At 43.7% G+C, this 20,538-nt stretch overlaps 1 protein-coding gene across 2 annotated transcripts in view; it reads right to left on the bottom strand.

Moving 5' to 3' along the window:
• Nucleotides 1-278: 278 nt before the first annotated feature.
• SFXN5 (sideroflexin 5) overlaps nt 279-20,538 on the bottom strand; it is a 373,664-nt gene continuing 353,404 nt past the window's right edge. The window contains exons 13-14 of one of the 2 annotated variants that reach the window (XM_073649478.1): nt 19,034-19,107; nt 279-1,931 (exon numbers count right to left, since the gene is read on the bottom strand). In XM_073649478.1, the coding sequence (XP_073505579.1) occupies nt 1,847-1,931; nt 19,034-19,107 (159 nt within the window). In that variant the 3' untranslated portion in view covers nt 279-1,846. The remainder of the gene's footprint in view (nt 1,932-19,033; nt 19,108-20,538) is intronic. The other variant, XM_073649469.1, reaches the window with a different exon arrangement.

Genomic DNA, 20,538 nt, shown 5'->3' with positions numbered 1-20,538 from the left:
AGTCTGGGGGCATGTGATGTAGGAGTTCTCCTCGTAGTTCGGGGTCATCTGAGGCATGTCATGGGGCATGTGATGTAGGGGTACTGCCCATAGTCTGGGAGCATCTGAGGCATGTCAGTGTAACACGGGTACTTTAGATGCAGCGACACAGAAACACAGAGCAGCCAATGCAGTGTTAATAAACAGGGGACGTTTATGATAACAGGGTCAATCTCCACGCAGGGAGTAACAGGGGAAAACAAGGGAAGTAGCAAGTAAAAGTCTTTAACTGACAGTTCACAGTTTAACTAGATATGGCAGAGTCGAACCGGTTGTAAATGACAGTTTTTACACTTAGCTGACTCTCTTCCTCCACAAGGCAGTTGCCAGCTGATGCCGGTGTTGATTTCTTCAGGCTTCCCCGCAAAAACAATGCTCCGTCTTCTGGTGGCAGCGGGCGGTCTCCGGTTTTACCCGCTGAGCCCCTAGTCCATAACACGGCACCTCACGTGGTCAGCTCCACAGACCCTGCGTCTCTTCTCCCTCTAGTCGGCTTGACTGCTCCGGTCCACTGCACTTGGCTCTTGCTCCCAGTACAGGAGCCAGGAGCCTGGACCCTCTCACACTGCTCTCCACGCCACCAGTTTTCCGGTCACCTGACCTCCCAGCTCTTACTCTGGACACGCCCCCAGCTTCCCAGTCACCTGACTCCTGTGCTGGGGCATGTGATGTAGGGATACTGCTCGTGCGTCTCCCCTACTCTGGAACTCTCTACCCAAACACATCAGGCTCTCGTCGACCGTGGAAACCTTCAAAAAGAGCCTGAAGACCCACCTCTTCCGACAAGCCTACAACCTGCAGTAACCACCACTCCACCAATACCGCTGCATGACCAGCTCTACCCTCACCTACTGTATTCTCACCCATCCCTTGTAGACTGTGAGCCCTCGCGGGCAGGGTCCTCGCTCCTCCTGTACCAGTCGCCGTCACATTGTGTTCAAGATTATTGTAATTGTTCTTGTATGTATACCCCTTCTTCACATGTAAAGTGCCATGGAATAAATGGCGCTATAATAATAAATAATAATAATAATAAAATAGTCTGGGGGCATCAGAGGCATGTCTGGGGGCATGTGATGTAGAGGTACTGCCCATAGTCTGGAGGCATCACTAGATTGTAACGATATTCCCTGTTATAAGACTTGTAAAATATGGGGCTTCCAGCTCAGGTTGGATCCGTATCAATGTTATACCAGTGGCAGTCCTCCATCGTTTGGGGTTTTTCGTGTCCAGGACCTTTTCCTTCCACATTCACCTCCAGTCTTGGGTCATCTAGGCCATCGGAGGGAATAAGCGGGATCCTTGGCCATTAGATGTATGGCTGAGTAGGTCGATAAATTGGCCCTGCACCCATCCTCTTCCATCCCCAGGTGTGCGGTTGCCGATGCAGGTAATTGTTTGTTTGTTTAGCACTGTTGGGCCGTGTTCGTTACATAGCTTGTTAGAAGACCCTTTGGGATGACACCTGTTCGTCAGCTGAGGAGATGGATCCAGCAGGCCACAGGCAAGAGCCGTGGAGCCGAGTAATTGGTGTCAAGAGCAGAAGACAGAGATGCTAAGTAATTTGATCTCCGAGTCTCCTCTGTCCGCGCTCAGAGGCTGCAGAAGATGACTCTCTACAGGTGAGGACTTACAAGTGATAATCCCTTTCTTCTCTCCTGAGGTTTGTGATGTGTTAGTAGATTCGCTGACAGCAAACAGCGCACCCTGGGAGTCAGCGCTGAAAACAAGCGTCGTTAACCCTTCCACACCCTGGAAGACTTGTAAGGTTATAAATAAAGGTCCAAGGCCAAAGTCTAGACAAAATTCAGAAAACTTCTATGCAACCAGGTCCGGGAAGATGAGATATGGGGAGCGGTTTGCTGGAGTCCTCACTCTGTAGAGAAGGTTTTCTGTAAAAAAAAAAAAAACCATTGTAGTCACCAGGAACCTCTCTCCAGAATTTACCGTATAGAAAAAAATATATATATTTTGGACTCCTTGACCCTCCATGGGCCTTCATGCTGGTTGGTGGTAACTACAACAGACACATGGACAGTTCACAAAAAACACCATATCTCAGCTTTCTGGACCACAGAGAGTGACTTGTGGGTAGGGCTAGCATGGTGGCTCAGTGGTTAGCACTGTTGGGGTCTTAACCATGAGCCCCATTATCGACAGTAAAGAAATACAGTAGTAGTGGCCCATTGGTGTTAAAGGGGTTGTCCCATCATGGCAAGTTATCAACCTGCTGATCAATGGGGGCCCAGAAATAAAGGAAATTAAAGGGTTTGAATCCTGAAGAAGGTGGCTCTATCTGGACTGCAGTGGTGGCTTTGGCGGTGCTTTGTTCATTGCCTATGACGACGGCTGAATGCGCTTGGATCCACAGCCACGGCTCCATGCTGACAGAGCCCCAATCTGGTGATGACAACCCTTTAACTGCATTTGTTTCTTTTTAAGGGGATGATTGATATACAGTTATATGAAAAAGTTTGGGCATCCCTATTAATCTTAAGCTTAATGTTTTATAAAAATTGGTGTTTTTGCAACAGCTATTTCAGTTTGATATATGTTATATATGTAATAACTGTTGGACACAGTAATGCATTCAAACAAAATTTGACAGGTGCATAAGTATGGGCACCCTTATCATTTTCTTGTTTTAAATACTCCTACCTTCTTTTTACTGACTTACTAAAGCCCTTTTTTGGTTTTGTAACCTCATTGAGCTTTGAACTTCATAGCCAGGTGTATGCAATCATGAGAAAAGCTACTTAAAGTGGCCACTTACAAGTTGTTCTCCTGTTTGAATCTCCTCTGAAGAGTGGCATCATGGGCTCCTAAAAACAACTGTCAAATGATCTGAAAACAAAGATTATTCAACATAGTTGTTCAGGGGAAGGATACAAAAAGCTGTCTCAGCGATTTAACCTGTCAGTTTCCACTGTGAGGAACATAGTAAGGAAATGGAAGAACACAGGGACAGTTCTTGTTAAGGCCAGAAGTGGCAGGCCAAGAAAAACATCAGAAAGGCAGAGAAGAAGAATGGTGAGATCAGTCAAGGACAATCCTCAGACCACCTCCAGAGAGCTGCAGAATCAACTTGCTGCAGATGGTGTCACTGTGCATCGGTCAACTATACAACGCACTTTGCACAAGGAGAAGCTGTATGGGAGAGTGATGCGAAAGAAGCCGTTTCTGCAAGCACGCCACAAACAGAGTCGGCTGAGGTATGCAAAAGCACATTTGGAGAAGCCAATTTCTTTTTGGAAGAAGGTCCTGTGGACTGATGAAGCCAAGATTGAGTTGTTTGGTCATACAAAAAGGCGTTATGCATGGCGGCAAAAAAACACAGCATTCCAAGAAAAACACTTGCTACCCACAGTAAAATTTGGTGGAGGTTCCATCATGCTTTGGGGCTGTGTGGCCAATGCCGGCACCGGGAATCTTGTTAAAGTTGAGGGACGCATGGATTCCACTCAGTATCAGCAGATTCTTGACAATAATGTTCAAGAATCAGTGATAAAGTTGAAGTTACGCAGGGGATGGATCTTTCAGCAAGACAATGATCCAAAACACCGCTCCAAATCTACTCAGGCATTCATGCAGAGGAACAATGACAATGTTCTGGAATGGCCATCCCAGTCCCCAGACCTGAATATCATTGAACATCTGTGGGATCATTTGAAGAGGGCTGTCCATGCTCGGCGACCATCAAACTTAACTGAACTGGAATTGTTTTGTAAAGAGGAATGGTCAAAAATACCTTCATCCAGGATCCAAGAACTCATTAAACGCTACAGGAAGCGACTAGAGGCAAAAGGAGGATCTACTAAATATTAATGTCACTTTTCTGGTGAGGTGCCCATACTTATGCACCTGTCAAATTTTGTTTGAATGCAGATTGCACATTTTCTGTTAGTACAATAAACCTCATTTCAAGGCAGAAACATTACTGTGTCCAACAGTTATTACATAGATCAAACTGAAATAGCTGTTGCAAAAACACCAAATTTTATAAAACATTAAGCTTAAGATTAATAGGGGTGCCCAAACTTTTTCATATAACTGTATATACATGCATGATTAAGATTTTGGGGGGGGGGGGTAGTGACTGAGTGGCCCCAGCAGATAGGCCATTATATCAACACAATGACTGTAGGAATCTCAATGCAAACTCAATGGGAACTGATGTCTTTCTCTGGGAACACAATTGGTGAACGCCTCTCCATGTTGGCTCAGTGGTTAACTCTCCACCGGGGTCCATGGTTTAAAACCAATTTCTTTCTCATTTGCATCTCAAATCTCATCTTTACATTCCAAAAGTGTAATATACTGTATATATTTAGGATGAGCCCCAGAGAGAGCAATCCACATCTAGCAGCATAATGATAAAGAAGCAATAAGAGGCTCAATGGCGGAGATACTACATGTCCCAGCATGCCTCAGGTAAAGCCCCATTAGAATTGCAGCAGCTCTGGTGGGCTCCCATTAGGTGTGGACATTGCTCGGTCACCCGTACACAGCAGTTTTTCCCTGGATGCTCTCCTTCTCTCCGATCTTCCTAAGTCATGCTGGGAAATTAATTGTCTTCTGATTGAATTGGCTGCAACGTGCCTCACATTGGATTAGATTGTAAGCTCCAGTGAAGCCGGGACTGGTGTGCAGTGTATGGTAAACTCTGCAGGACACGAGAGCGATGCTTAAATTGAGGATATACACAGAACAGCAGCAATTAATTACAGCAATCAACAATTTCCCAATAGGAAAAGACTGCCCTCCAGATATTCCCCCCAAAGAACACAGCTGTGATGTACCAGACCATGCATGCACGTGCACCAGGGGAGCAGCCGGCACCTCATAGGCATCAAAACTTCTCAACTCTGTATGAGCACACAGTATGTAGTGATAGATGCCACAAAATACTCTCCTTAAAAGAGTTGAACCAAGTTTGTAGGATTTCGTAGGATAAGGGATAACTTCCCAATCACTGGGGGAGCTTCTATAGATTCCAAGAACTAGAGCTCTGATGACGGTGGCCAATCGCATGCACGGCGGCTCCGTTCATTCTTAATGGGACTGCTGGAGACAACTGAGTGCAGCGTTCGGCCGGTCTTTGGCACCTCCACTAAGAATGAAAAAACCAGGAGCATATGATGACATTCACTCCATTCACGCGGGGCTCCTCAATGGTTAGACATCGGAGGTGGTGCCGCATACGCACACAGTCTTTCTGTTAAGGAACAGCACAAGGCGCAGCCAGACACAGTAGGTCGAAAATGAATATGGCAACTCCACAATGCTTTGGCCAAAAATGCAAATTACTTCAACCATGCCAATTATGGGCTAAGGCCGCCAGATAACTCAACCGTAACCCTACCAATCTGTGCTATTCCCACCGACATCATTTGTAGGAGGGAAGTCCACCAGATCCAAAGGTACAAGTTCATCGGCATATTGACCTAAAACACCTGGCATCCTAGGAATACGACTAAAGGATTGCACTCCATGGCAATGTGCGTGGAAACATAAGGACACTGTCATGACAAACCCAAACGCTGACTTATAGAGGGCTGATGTACCATAATGGATGGTGCTGGAAGTCGGTGACCTCCATGGTGCTGCCATGTACGAGCCAACATACTATGAAGGGCCACCACAGATTATTTCTATTCTGTCTGTGGATCGAGATGGAAGGTTTTCTTCTGACAACCACCTTATGCACCAGGTACAGATGCTCCAATGAGGAAAATCAGACTCAAAGCCCAAAAGGTAGAAATGTCGAGGGCCAGGAAAAGTTTAGGTTTGGGTCTGCGTCCCACAGTATTCAGTAAATGTCCTCAAATCCAGTCTGGTCCTTTATTCATAGATACTATACGGGGTGCGAAGACCCCCAATTCATAGACAGCTCACACCCCGGTCTCCATGTTCTATAAATTAGAAAATCTGTGCAGTTGTGAAAATAAACATGTTATTTTCATAATTTAATTAACATCGGCTACTTGTTACCTCAGTTAATTAATGTGTCAGTGAAAAATGTGCAAAAACTGAATCCAGCCTCGAATCAGCAGAAACCCGAGGTGGAATAACGCAGATGCTGGTAATATTCTGGAGATGGGAAGTTATACATTCACTCATCGATGTAAATGAAATGTGTATGACATGTTCCTAAAGGGTTGTGTGAGCTCGTAAATTGTTACTTAGCAAGCAAAGCAAGCAAATTAATTTTATCTGACACCACAGACAGTCCACCCGGCTGTGCAGAAGAAACAGCCTGCTCTTTTAAATTGTTATTGAACAGGGATGGGGCTTTGGGAGTTACAAAACTGGTCAGGGGTGGGGCTTTGGGAGTGACAAAACTGGTCAGGGGTGGGGCTTTGGGAGTGACAAAACTGGTCAGGGGTGGGGCTTTGGGAGTGACAAAACTGGTCAGGGGTGGGGCTTTGGGAGTGGCCAAACAGGTCAGGGGTGGGGTTTTGGGAGTGACAAAACTGGTCAGGGGTGGGGCTTTGGGAGTGGCCAAACTGGTCAGGGATGGGGCTTTGGGAGTGGCCAAACTGGTCAGGGATGGGGCTTTGGGAGTGACCAAACTGGTCAAGGATGGGGCTTTGGGAGTGGCCAAGCTGGTCAGGGGTGGGGCTTTGGGAGTGGCCAAACTGGTCGGGGATGGGGTTTTGGGAGTGACTAAACTGGTCAAGGATGGGGCTTGGGAGTGACCAAACTGGTCAAGGATGGGGTTTTTGGGAGTGAGCAAACTGGTCAAGTATGGGGCTTTGGGAGTGGCCAAACTGGTCAGGGGTGGGGCTTTGGGAGTGGCCAAACTGGTCGGGGATGGGGTTTTGGGAGTGACTAAACTGGTCAAGGATGGGGCTTGGGAGTGACCAAACTGGTCAAGGATGGGGCTTTGGAAGTGACCAAACTGGTCAAGGATGGGGCTTTGAGAGTGGCCAAACTGGTCAGGGGCGAGGCTTGGGAGTGACCAAACTGGTCAGGGATGGGGCTTTGGGAGTGACAAAACTGGTCAGGGGTGGGGCTTTCTACTACAAAAAAGTGTTCTGTCATCAAATAGTTATCAAGTACGAATAAATAATTAAAACTAAATGTTGACAAGCTTATGATGAGCAATTACCCATGCTGAAAACAACCAAACAATTGGGGTCATGTGACATCCACACTCTCTGTGTATACAATGTAATACATGGTTTTGTCATCACTTCCCATAAGCTGGGAGAATGTATATTTTATCAGATATTACCTGATTTTGTTATATACTGTATATTTTTTCACTTTGCTTCTACATAGTATACAGTAGCGTTAAAAATAATAGCAGTGTGTTCATAAACATGAGTTAAGCACAAAATCTTTATACGAGTTGTTATTTCCAGCATTGGGAACATTGCACGCTGTTTTCTAATTCAAAACATGAAGAGAAATGTAGATATTTTCTGTAAAGTAGTTAAAAATTAACAAAAAATGAACATTGAGCTGTTCTAAAAAATAGCAGTGTCTGCATTTGTCTTTTTTAGGATTTAACATTCCTGTGAATCACTAACCTACATCACATGCCCCCGGACTATGGGCAGTACCCCTCTATCACATGATCCGGACATGCCTCAGATGCTCCCAGACTATGGGCAGCACCCCTACATCACATGTCCCATGACATGCCTCTGATGCCCCCGAACTATGAGCAGTACCCATACATCACATGCCCCTATACTATGGGCAGTACCCCTTCATCACATGCCCCATGACATGCCTCTGATGAGCCCGGACTATGAGCAGTACCCTTACATCACATGTCCTGGACATGCCTCCAATGCCCCCGTACTACGAGCAGTACCGCTACATCACATGTCCTGGACATGCCTCCAATGCCCCCGTACTACGAGCAGTACCCCTACATCACATGTCCTGGACATGCCTCTGATGCCCCTAAATTATGGACAGTACACCTACATCACAACAGAGGCTGACACTGTTATGTGGAGTTGTGAATGGTTCAGTAATGGTGTCTTCTCTGTATGACAAGTATTCTTTACAATACACATAATGTGCTGGAATACACCGCAAATTATTATACAAGATAGACTTAACCCCTTTACCCCCGAAGATTTTGATCATTTACTGGTGTGTTTAGGGTCATTGTCTTGTTGAAACACCCATTTGAAGGGCATATCCTCTTCAGCGTAAGGCAACATGACCTCTTCAAGTATTTTAATATATGCAAACTGGCCCATGATCTCTGATGTGCGGTAAATAGGTCCGGATCATGTTAAGAGAAACATGCCCATATCATGATGCTTGCACCACCATGCTTCACTGTCTGTAGGGTGTACTGTGGCTTGAATGCAGAGTTTGGGAGTCGTCTGACTGGACTTTGGGCGGACTTATTGCTAAGAGATTAGCTTCACACAGGCGTTTTCTAACTGTCACAGTCCTCACAGGTAACTTGAGACTGTCTGTGACCATCCTTGAGCCGATCATTGGCTGAGCCTTTGCCATTCTGGCAATTCTATGATCCATTCGAATGGTAGTCTTCCGTTTTCTTCCACGTCTCTCTGGTTTTGCTTTCCATGTTAAAGCATTGGAGATCATTTTAGCAGAACAGCCTATCATTGTCTGCACTTCTTTATAAATTTTACCCTCTCCAATCAACTTTTTATTCAAAGTATGCTGTTCTTCTGAACAATGTCTAGAACAACCCATATTTCTCAGGCTTTCAAGGAGAAATGCATTTACAACATGTGCTGGTTTCACCCTTAAATAAGGGCCACCTGATTCACATCTGTTTCCTCACTGAATGATTGACCTCACTAATTGATCTCCACATTGCTATTATTGTGAACACAGCCCCGAACAATTAATTATTCAAATACACAGACTCAAAAACCTGCAGATCATGAATGCGGAGTCTGGTGGTTTTCTTACAATCTACTGCACCGACTGGTGAATTGTTTGACATGTGTCATAACATATATTACATAATAAATGTAAACAGTAATACAAAAATAGAGTCTTCCATTGTAAATGGGTTGTCCACTCTTACCTTACTCATAGACCTCCAAGCCCGGGAAGACAAACAGCCAAAGACCAAGAAACCATTGGTTGTAGGTCCTTACCACAGTCTATATCTGTGATTTTGGAACCATGTCAAACTAAAAGGATTTTTTTCTATGTCGGACCACCTATCTATACAGGGGAGTGGGTTACATAGTTGTAGAAAGGCTATATGAATGGGACGCTCTCAATTCATAGGGCATCAATCTCTGTGCTACTCCAGGTTGCCTTGTAGCCGGTCGTCCTTTGCATACAGTTATATGCACTGAAGAAGTCCATCTGCTGTACAGGAGACTGCCTCTGTATGCCACACAGACTTGTCAGAGACACAGCCAATAAATGCAAACGACCACGCCAACGTAATGCATGTTATTTTTATTCTATATATTTCAGTGTTACATTTTGTGAAAGATAAAAAGTTGCTTTACATCTGAGAGGTATATGTGCTTGTCAATTGGAAGACGTAACATTTTGCTTGCCACACAAGTAGAGTATAAGGTGCGTGCAGATGCCCGCGGCCAACTGTAATAGACGCCAAACCGTCACTTCTGAGACGGCGTGACATGGTCACGGTTCCTTCACAGTCGTTTCTTTATAATGGCAGAGATCCTAGATATTTATATGCTCTATAATATACCTTTATGATACAAATCTCTTAGTACCTCTTATATATGCGCCTCTAGTCCGAGCCTAAGTCTAAGCCTAAATTTTTGGTACAATGAGTAGTCTAGATTTTGGTATTAAAATGACTAAACACCCTGACGGCAGCCATGTTATGGCCATGACCCATAGTCATACACAGAACAATCCCGCGGAGAACCACAGTCTCCCCTCGAAACCAATGGCATCACTACTTCTTGTGTGATATACGATGGCTGTCCCTGCTGTGTTTAATACTGCAATCCCTATCTCTAAGATATGGACAAGTCTATATGGCACTGTGCTCACCATGGTTGGTCCACATAGAAGTCGAGAACATAGGACGTAATGGCCAACAATTACTAAGACAAAAGTTCTGTGTAAAAGTTTTCTAGGCTGATTTATTAGAAAAGCCGTGAGTGCAGCACTCAAAACTTTTTTCTTGAAAACGAGCGTGGCTAAACAGAGTTGTAATTTGGGCAAATTGCATTATTGATGTCTGGCATTATTAGGCACAACAAAGTAAGAAAAAGACGTCTAACTTCAAGCCCAATGGCCAAATCCATCTATGAAAGGCCACAATAGGTATCAAGAAAGAAGATGGAAAATCCCTTGACAAATGTGCCGACTTTCATTTAAGAGTTTATTGTATACATGGGGAATGAACATCCAGAAATGTCATCGCTTTGGATAAACAGGAAAACATCCGAAGAGGGGCAGGTGGGTCCTTCTGCAATTTGTCCTTAGGCCATTTTGGGTGTCCCCCCCCCCCCCAACCTTGGTTAAAGAAAAAAAATCACCAAGTGTTTTGAAGAGTGTTGAGCAGAAATGGAGAAAACTCCAAGATGGAAGCCAATTTGAACAGCAACCATAAAGGTAGCCATACACAATAGACATGGTAAAACCATCGTCTGGTGAAAGCTCACGACGCTGAAGCAGCTGTGCACATTTTTGTCCAGATTGATGGTTACAGCCATCAATCCTGGCTGCAGATCTTCAATAATGAACCATCTTTCAAGGAATGGTCATATGTGGGTGAAATATATTACCATATAAAATAGTTTTCAATATCTTGTGTAGGGCACATGCTGCCAGGCTTCGCGCCATCGGTAGGCGAAACAAACAATGTTCTCTGATTTCACCAGACGAACATTCATTATGGTTGAAATTATCCATTCTCATCAAAATTCTAATGTTTATGGGCAAGTTAATTAGGGAGATAGAAGAAGGGGCCTAACCAATCTAGATCTGAGAAACACATGCTGAGCTGAGAGCCACACTATCTCTCCTGAGTCTTATATATATAGGAACACTCATCTTGGCCTAGCGTTCCAGTATCTTCAATGAGAGAGTCACTGCCGGACTCCTCAGTGTCCTGCAGACTAATAAGTGTGCTGAAGGCTCCTCCGGGTCCTGCAGACTCCTCAGTGTCCTGAAGGCTCCTCCGTGCCCGGCAGGCTCTTCAGTGTCTTGCAGGCTCCTCTGGGTCCTGAAGACTCATCTGTGTCCGGCAGGCTCCTCTGGGTCCTGCAGGCTACTCAGTGTCCTGCAGATTCATCAGTGTCCTGCAGTTTCCTCAGTGTCTTGCAGACTCATCAGGTTTCTACAGGCTCCTCAGTATCCTGCAGATTCCTCTGTGTCCTGCAGACTCCTCAGTGTCCTGCAGGCTCTTCAGTGTATTGCAGGTCCCTCAGTGTCCTGCAAGCTCTTCAGTGTGTTGCAGGTCCCTCGGTGTCCTGCAGACTCATCAGTGTCCTGCAGTCTCCTCAGTGTCCTGCAGTCTCCTCAGTGTCTTGCAGACTCATCAGGTTTCTACAGGCTCCTCTGTATCCTGCAGACTCCCCAGAGTCCCGCAGGCTTCTCAGTGTCTTGCAGTTTCCTCAGAGTCCTGCAGGCTCCTCAATGTCCTGCAGGCTCTTCGATGTCCTGCAGGCTCCCCAGTGTCTTGCAGACTCCCCAGTGTCTTGCAGACTCCTCAGTGTCTTGCAGACTCCTCAGTGTCCTGCAGGCTCTTCGATGTCCTGCAGGCTCTTCGATGTCCTGCAGGCTCTTCGATGTCCTGCAGGCTCCCCAGTGTCTTGCAGACTCCCCAGTGTCTTGCAGACTCCTCAGTGTCCTGCAGACTCATCAGAGTCCTGCAGGCTCTTCGATGTCCAGCAGGCTCTTCGATGTCCTGCAGGCTCTTTGATGTCCTGCAGGCTCCCCAGTGTCTTGCAGACTCCCCAGTGTCTTGTAGACTCCTCAGTGTCCTGCAGATTCATCAGAGTCCTGCAGGCTCCTCAATGTCCTGCAGGCTCTTCGATGTCCTGCAGGCTCCCCAGTGTCTTGCAGACTCCCCAGTGTCTTGCAGACTCCTCAGTGTCTTGCAGACTCCTCAGTGTCCTGCAGGCTCTTCGATGTCCTGCAGGCTCTTCGATGTCCTGCAGGCTCTTCGATGTCCTGCAGGCTCCCCAGTGTCTTGCAGACTCCCCAGTGTCTTGCAGACTCCTCAGTGTCCTGCAGACTCATCAGAGTCCTGCAGGCTCTTCGATGTCCAGCAGGCTCTTCGATGTCCTGCAGGCTCTTTGATGTCCTGCAGGCTCCCCAGTGTCTTGCAGACTCCCCAGTGTCTTGTAGACTCCTCAGTGTCCTGCAGATTCATCAGAGTCCTGCAGGCTCCTCAATGTCCTGCAGGCTCTTCGATGTCCTGCAGGCTCCCCAGTGTCTTGCAGACTCCCCTGTGTCTTGCAGACTCCTCAATGTCCTGCAGTTCATCTCCTTGAGAAAAAAAAGGCAGTCGGAAACCTGAAGTGCCAGATCCTTCTCTCTTCCAACATCATTTGTCGGAGAAGAATCAAGAGGCCACCCTACAAGTTAGACTGTCAGCTAAAGCTGCCAATATTGGCAGATTTGGTCGACATTAGTTTACTGTGTATGGGAGACTTAAAGGGATGAACAATACATTAACAGATACATAAGGTTATTGCAATGGAGCAGGATAAATCTTCTTATGGCAAGGAAGTCATTCGGTAGCAGAATGATGTTCTTGATGTACATAGTGTTCCCACCATTGGATGAACATCGAGAGGCTTCGGGTACCAATACGGTCAGACTTTTACTTTTACGATAAGTTACATCTTCATTATAATTATATAAACAGAGGGGCTTAATTGTCTTATTGTTTCAGCATCTTAATCCCTGACATGTTATTTTGGTAACAGATCTAGAAGAATATCAATACATAAAATAAAATCAAGTGTAAAAACAAACAACAGCGGAGATGGGACAAGATGTTCTGCAGTGCAGCATGGTGGAATATCTGGTGTAATGTGGCAACTCTTACGTCGATGGGTGGTGGCATGGGAAATACAACCTCAAAAGAGAACTCAGCTCAAAAGTGGAGATTGGAAAGAACTGTGCATGCATGTAATGCAATACATGCAAAATAAAAACTCTGAACATAAGCACAGCCAAATTTTCTAGGCGAGTGACAGCTTGACCAAAAATTAAGTGTCATTTCTCTCCCGGCAGTGTTGGAGCCATTGGTTATTGGTGTAAACCTTAGACCAACCAAGATCACAATGGAAGGTTGGTGCACCTTCCCAGGAGATGAGAGACGGGGATCCTGACATTTTATACAAAAGTAATTTCATAAGTTTCAGGTGGAATTATCCATTGTGAAGACACTAGAATAAAACCACCAAAGTACTACAGATCCCTCTAAGCTCCTGAAAGATGAGGCTGCCCTGCTGAATGATGTAACATGACCTAGTATTATCATAATCACATATCACTTGCCCTCTCCTGCATGTTTTCCATTAATTACTGCACTAAGAATCAATTACATGTGGTTCATGGGCCTGTTCTCTAATTATATAGCGCGGGTGTAATGTCATTATCAGCTACACTCAATTCCCTGTCCTACAATCAGTGGTTGTGGGGTGGGTTGGTGTGCTCTTGTTTTCAGACTCTCCTGCTTCATTACACAGGGCAGAATAATTAATTAGCAATTAATGGAATGTGCACAACCTGTCATTGCTTACCCCTGATACGTTTCGGGAACCAATTACTTTTCCTATATTATAACATCCTTATCTCTAGCTCTGGTAGATACCCTTTAAGACAACCCAACTTCATTGTCTCTCCCTATTTTATGACCCTGATCTACCGTTGAAAAAAAGATCTCAGGATGACCATGACATGACTACTATGACCATGATCTCACAATGCCTCTGACCACGAGATGACATGACACTCTACTATGACCATGACTTCAGAGTGACTAAGATCAAATAATGACATGACTAGGCTATGACCATAATCTCAGGATGACCATGACTACAGAATGACGTGACTCAACTTTATGATCATGAACTCACATGACCATATGACAACACAATTTGATTACGACCATGACTTCAGTTTGACTATGATCACATTGTGACATGACTATTATCATGATGTTACAATGACTGACCACAGGATGATATGACTAGACTATGATCTCAGAATGACCATTACCACACAATGCCATCACTTGACTGTGACCATGACCTCAGGATGACCAAAATCACACAATGTTATGACTTGACAAGGACGTCTGGGCAAACATAATTATACGATGACTATTACTCGATGATATGACTTGACTAACTATGACCATAACCACACAATGACATGACTTGACTACGGTCATGACCACACGATGACCATGACCTCAAGATGGTATGACTTGAAAATGACCATAATCACAAGATGACATGAATGAATGTGGCAATGACCGAACAATGATATGACTTGAATATGACAATAACCACATTATGAACAAGACTACACATATCCATGACTTGACTATGACCACACAATGACATGACCACATGACGACCACGACCTGACAATGAAAATATGTTTCAAGTGTAGTAATAAGGCTGTAGCTCTTTAATAAATCAAGACTATATATAGTTGTTACACTTTAACCTGCCAATGCAGATCATCCTTAGGACGATATACCAATATTTAGTTTCCTTTTACTTGAAGACATTTTTTTCTCATTTGGCCAATTACCCAAGCCCTAATGTTCACCTATATATATGGAATTGTGCAAGGTGATCTTTCCTTAATCAGATCTTGATAAATTAGCAAAGTGTCTTGTTGCTCTACAAGAATTACATTCACAGTCAGTTTATGCATCAAGCTCCGCTTCTCGGTTATCACAATGACTTTGTAATCGTAAGATAGTTAAAATCAAGTTTCTTCTCATCTCAGCGTGATTTGTAACTTGATAGAATAGGAAATATAGTACTCAACATTTCAGAATAGATGATTTCAACCCATCTTACAACCAGTAGACGACCATTGACAGAACATAAAAGTGGTTAGTGTAGACCACCTACACAACAGAAGGAACTGTGGTCACCTCATTAGAAATGTTAATATAAGAAAAAAATCAAAAAAGTTAGTTTAAGAAGATTACGTGTGATTCCCACCTACAGTATGAACAATTTATAGTATTGCTAAGCCTCTAAAATCCAATGTAAATTAAAAGCTCAAAAACAAAGATGGGAAGAGATTTCATCCAGTGAAATATGGAGAAACATTAACTATCTAGACGTAGAGAGAAGAAGTAGACTTGTGTCATATGAAGAAACACAGACCGATCGCATGTAAAGAAACATGGCCCATGTAGAAGTGAAGCGATCTCAAACATGGAAATATGTAGAAACATTAACCATCTAGATGTGAAGAGATCTCGGCCACTGTAATATAAACAAAAACACTAATCATCAAGATATAAAGAGATCTTGGCCAATATAACTAGACCAACTAGTTTTGGAGAGATGCCGTCCATGACGATATAATGAAACGCTGACCATCTCGATGGAAAGACATTATAGGACGAAATATGAAGAAATATTTACCATCTAGATTGGAGGAGATATTGACAACTGTAATATCAAGAGATTGAAAGACACCTTGGCACATATAATCTGAAGAAACATTAACAAACTAGATATAAAGAGAACTTGTCCATAATAATTTAATATAAAGAAACAGCGATCATCTAGATATGAAGATATCTTCTCCTGTGTAATATGAACAAAAACACCGCCCTTCTTGATTGGAAGACATCTCGGTCAACAGGACATCAATAAATATTGATCAATTAGATGTGGAGAGATGTCATACATGGAAATATGAAGAAATGACATCTAGATGTGAAGAGATCTTGATTAAAATAATTTGAAGAAACATTGGCCATCTTGGAGTGAGAAGATCTCATACAATGAAATGTGAAGAACCAACGATCATCTAAATGTGAAGAGATCTTGGCCACTGTGATACGAAGAGACATTGGCCATGTAGATATGAAGAGCTCTTGCTCAGTGTAATATCATGAAACATTGGCCACCTAGATGTGAAGACATCTCTCCCTGTGTAATATGAATAAACGCTGGCCATCTACATGTCAAGCGTTCCTGTCTATGGTAATTTAGATATGAAGAGATCTTGGCCACTGTTATATGAAGAGACATTAGCCGTCTGAGTGTCAGGAGAACTTGTCCTGTTCAACAAGTAAGAAACATTGATCATCTAGATAAGTGGAGATCTTTTCAGCGAGATGTAATATGACTCGCTCAAGTAAGATAAATAAGCTCTTCAGTAGTCCAGTTGGGTAGGATGAAGTCAAGTAAGATGTAATTAATTGAGATATGTAAGACCCACTCTGGAGATGCATACTAATATTCAAACCTGGATAAGATTGATGACCTCCAACTTAGGAGACATAGTCTAATGAGGTATATTAATAAAGATAAGTGTTCCAGGCAAAAAAAAAAGAGAAAGAAAAAGTTCAAGAACTGGAGCTTCACTTCCATTTTCCAGCCTTTTTTTTAATGAAACCTAGCACTTGAGGTCATGATGTAACATCTACAGTAGGTGAGGTCCCCCATTTGACTGTGATGACTCTGTTTCCTATATCTCTACTAGGCGCCCTCCTGTCAATAGTTTAACCTACAAAATATTTTGAGGATAGAATATATGTTAGATCAGTACCATAAGTGAACATTCACGTGTGAGAGGAAGTTTTTGCTTCCCACATACAATAATAAAGATCTTACAAGTGTGCTACATACATTGTATATGGAGGTGTTGGTTCAATAACAAATATTTAGGCAGTGTTAGTAAGTATCCATCCATATAAGAAGAATTAAGAAAAAAGTTGAGAGATCTCTAGATGGGCTTCACATGGACAGAAGATGCCCAGGTGAGCTCCTACAACCTCATATCCTATTCCTACTACTGAAGATATTGAAAGTGCAAAGATCCAATAAGTTGAGTATAGGCAATTCACAGATCCAGCTAATATCGGCTAACACTTTGTCCTTGTTGGTCATACACATAAGATTAATGGCTATTATAAAATGCTCCATTTGCTATAGCAATACTCAAGGTACCTATTCACCTTCAACAGTTGGCAGCTAGACATTTATTCGGCTGAGAGCTTTTCTTCATACTTTCTTATAAACATGGGCTCAGCGTAGCCAAGTGCATGTATTTTAATATGGAGAGGGATGTAAGCAGATGCTGGACACCTCTGATAGCATTCTACCTCCTGTAGGATGTATATGCAGAAACCCAACAAGCCCAATACTTCTTCCTTCCAACGTTTGCCATTGGGGATGTCAGAACACTTCCTACTCATGAGGTAGTCAACTGATCCTGATGAGCAGCTTGGACTAACTTTTCCCTAATGTGTATAGGTACCGTTAGGTTAAACAATTGTTCAGCCACCGGATATCTCCCCTGGCTTCTTCAGTTCAGGGCAATAAGGCTGGCCATACATCAAAAATCTCTGAATCAAAAGCGTATTTGTCCAACAGCTATCTCTCCTGACCCCCTGAATGGTGGGAGAGAATTAAGCGGCTGCCCAACACCACTGGCGGAGTCTTATACAACCAAAGAATCGAAAAGTTAAAATACAACTTCCCGATCCATATCTCCTCTCACATCGGCCACCTTCCCAATCCATATCTCCTCTCACATCGGCCAACTTCCCAATCCATATCTCCTCTCACATTGGCCATCTTGCCGATCCATATTTCCCCTCACATCGGCCAACTTCCCAATACATATCTCCCCTCACATCGGCCAACTTCACGCTCAATATTTCTCCTCACATCTGTCACTGACTGAGAGTTGTGAGGGCCCTAAACTAATTAGTTGGTTGACCAGTTCCACCAGAAATTGGCGGGTATGGCCAACATATATCTAACGATTATGACCAGCTTGAGCTGTTACCAGATGCTTCTGGCAGGTGGTCATTTCCCATGTGAACTGAGAATGAAGCATCTGGATATCCAACATGCTCGATCCATTAGGAGAAAACCGGCACTCTACAATACACATTAGACAGTTGACCACCACCGCCAAAATCATGGAGCTTCCTCTTAGATGTGCGCACAGTTAGACCTTATGTTAACATTTTCTGTCTGGATCGTCTTTAGTAGCTGACGTTAGACTTGATGGAATCAAGTGAAGGCAGAATTTACCTGCTCAAAATACTGATCTTCAACACATCTTTAAGTGAGTAATTAAGTACGGTAAGTGATATTTCTGAACATTTCGGTTAAGCCAATGACGATTATATAATTTTATAATATTCTATTTTGTATCAGAACTAATCTAATTTCCATTAGTTGGAGCCCATGGGACTCCGCGACTAAAGCTAAGGTATATCCAACGAGTCACATGACTTCAAGCCTTCCCGAAATTAAACCAAACTCTACGGTGTACATGACACTGGTGCCGGAAACTGAACTAAATCATGACATTAATTGTTTTTTCTACATTTAATTAATCATGTGATGTCAAGCTTAGCGTTAATTACCCAACTGGGTCTAGTGACATCATCAAGCGTCTAGAGGTGAAATTGTGCCATGTGACTCCTGTGCCATCAGTCTTCGCGTTATTCACACTGATCATGTTTTGCAGGCTAATTGGATAAATCATTCACTTTTCATGCAGCGATTGTGATCATATGAGATTTTTTAGCATTTTTTTTTTATAATCTATTGATTTTTATAAAAGTGATGGTACCAGATTATTGAGCTATTCCTTGTCCCCCCCCCCGCCCTTGGCAACGGTAAGACATGAATCGGGTTCCTCCTCTGCCTCGCAGAGTTGATAGCTCGGTAAATGTGTTAATTTTCCCCAGCTGCCGGGGACTAGGGAGTGTTCAGGTGTTCGTCTGCTTTGTGGTAAGTGACGGGGAGGCAGGGGAAAGGGAGACTTTATGCTTCATTGTTCGGTGACGAGGTGACCGAATTTGGCTTACAATCCTTTGTTGTAGACCACCGTCCGAGAGGTGGTGTTCATCGCAATTTCTGGCTCCAGTCGTGAGGTCTCAATCTGTCAAAGAGCAAACAGTAAAATATCAGTCATCTCATAAATCAGAGATATTGCAAATATCGGATTTTAGGGGTAGATTTAGATTTATTCAGTTTACAAATGTGGATTCTTCTGAACTATAAAGAGAAATATAAAGCGGATAAATATAGATATGTACAAACAATTCAGCCAAAGTCACATTTTACATCATTACTGCTCGTCTGCTCTCAAGGTCGGGATTTGTGGTTGGTCAGCTTGGTTTAGTTTTCGGGGCTTAGCCTAATTACAATATCAGGGTGATGAAGGTGCCGGGGTTAAAGGGGTTGTCCAGAATTAGAAAGATGGATTGTACCTAGTAATGGATCTCAGCTTCAAGCTGAAAACCTGTAAACCACCTATGGATAGGCGTGGAGCAGTTTATTGAGAAAAGTTATATTTTTCGAACAACTCCGTTAAATCAAACTAAAGTCCAGACACTTACACCACTCCTATATTGAAACTGGACGTGTCACCAAAAACCATAAGTGGGAAGTTTTTGCTCTTATTTTATTCTCGGTTCTCCCCTAAGTTTTCAGTTTGTTGTTTTTTGTTTTTTTAAATCCGCTACACGGTTCCAGGGACATGGGGCTTATGATTTAGTCTTAATTCTTATGGTCTCTCCAATAGAGAGTTGGTCACAGGATCCTCTGGGGCGTGTCTTTAAGCTGCATAATTACTCTGTGAGCACCACCCCCAAGGTGAAGACAACAAGAAAAATGCCCTTATCTCTAGATCTATACGGCAGATTTAAAAAAAACAACCAAAAACTTAATAACTTTGAGGGAGGAGTGGGAATAAAATAAGAGAAAAAGCTGGCAACTTCTGATCCGCTAACAGGTCCTCTTTAAGTCACATTTACCCTTTTACCACCACCAAGAAGTTGTCCAGCCATGTTCAGAGTGGAGGAAAAAGATTTACAGGACCCTGGTCCAGCTGCCATATCAATAGTCCGCGGTCACCAGACAAGACCCTGGCAAATCTCCTACATTCCAGCATCCCTGGCATTTCTGATTAGTAGGCCCAATGTGGCGCCATGTGTATAACACGCCACAATAATGAGGACGCCACAATGATGATATTGCGCTACTAATTTAAAAAGGCATCGGTGCCGACATACCAATGGTGCAACCTATACAGCCGCACAGGGGCCCAAGAGGTGAGGTGGCCACTACCACCTCATGAGTTATTGGACGGCAAAGGGCCCATCTATTGGTCTTGCACAGGGGGCATCTCTCTATGGCCGCTCTTGAAAGGTACAGAGTATGACGGCAGACAGGCGGGAAGAGGTTCTGGTCTGGGGGTCATGAACTATTGCCATGGCTGCTGGACCAGGGTCCTGAGAATCTTTTTGCTCAATTCTACAAAGAAGTAATATTAACCTTCCCGATAGTCCTCCACCAGTAGGTTTCCTTA

This window comes from Phyllobates terribilis, unplaced genomic scaffold (genome assembly GCF_046119375.1).
Source record: "Phyllobates terribilis strain yellow unplaced genomic scaffold, ASM4611937v1 Scaffold_1__5_contigs__length_1240528914, whole genome shotgun sequence".
Classification (NCBI taxonomy): Eukaryota; Metazoa; Chordata; class Amphibia; order Anura; family Dendrobatidae; genus Phyllobates; species Phyllobates terribilis.
This window is presented reverse-complemented; position numbering and strand designations above follow the sequence as displayed.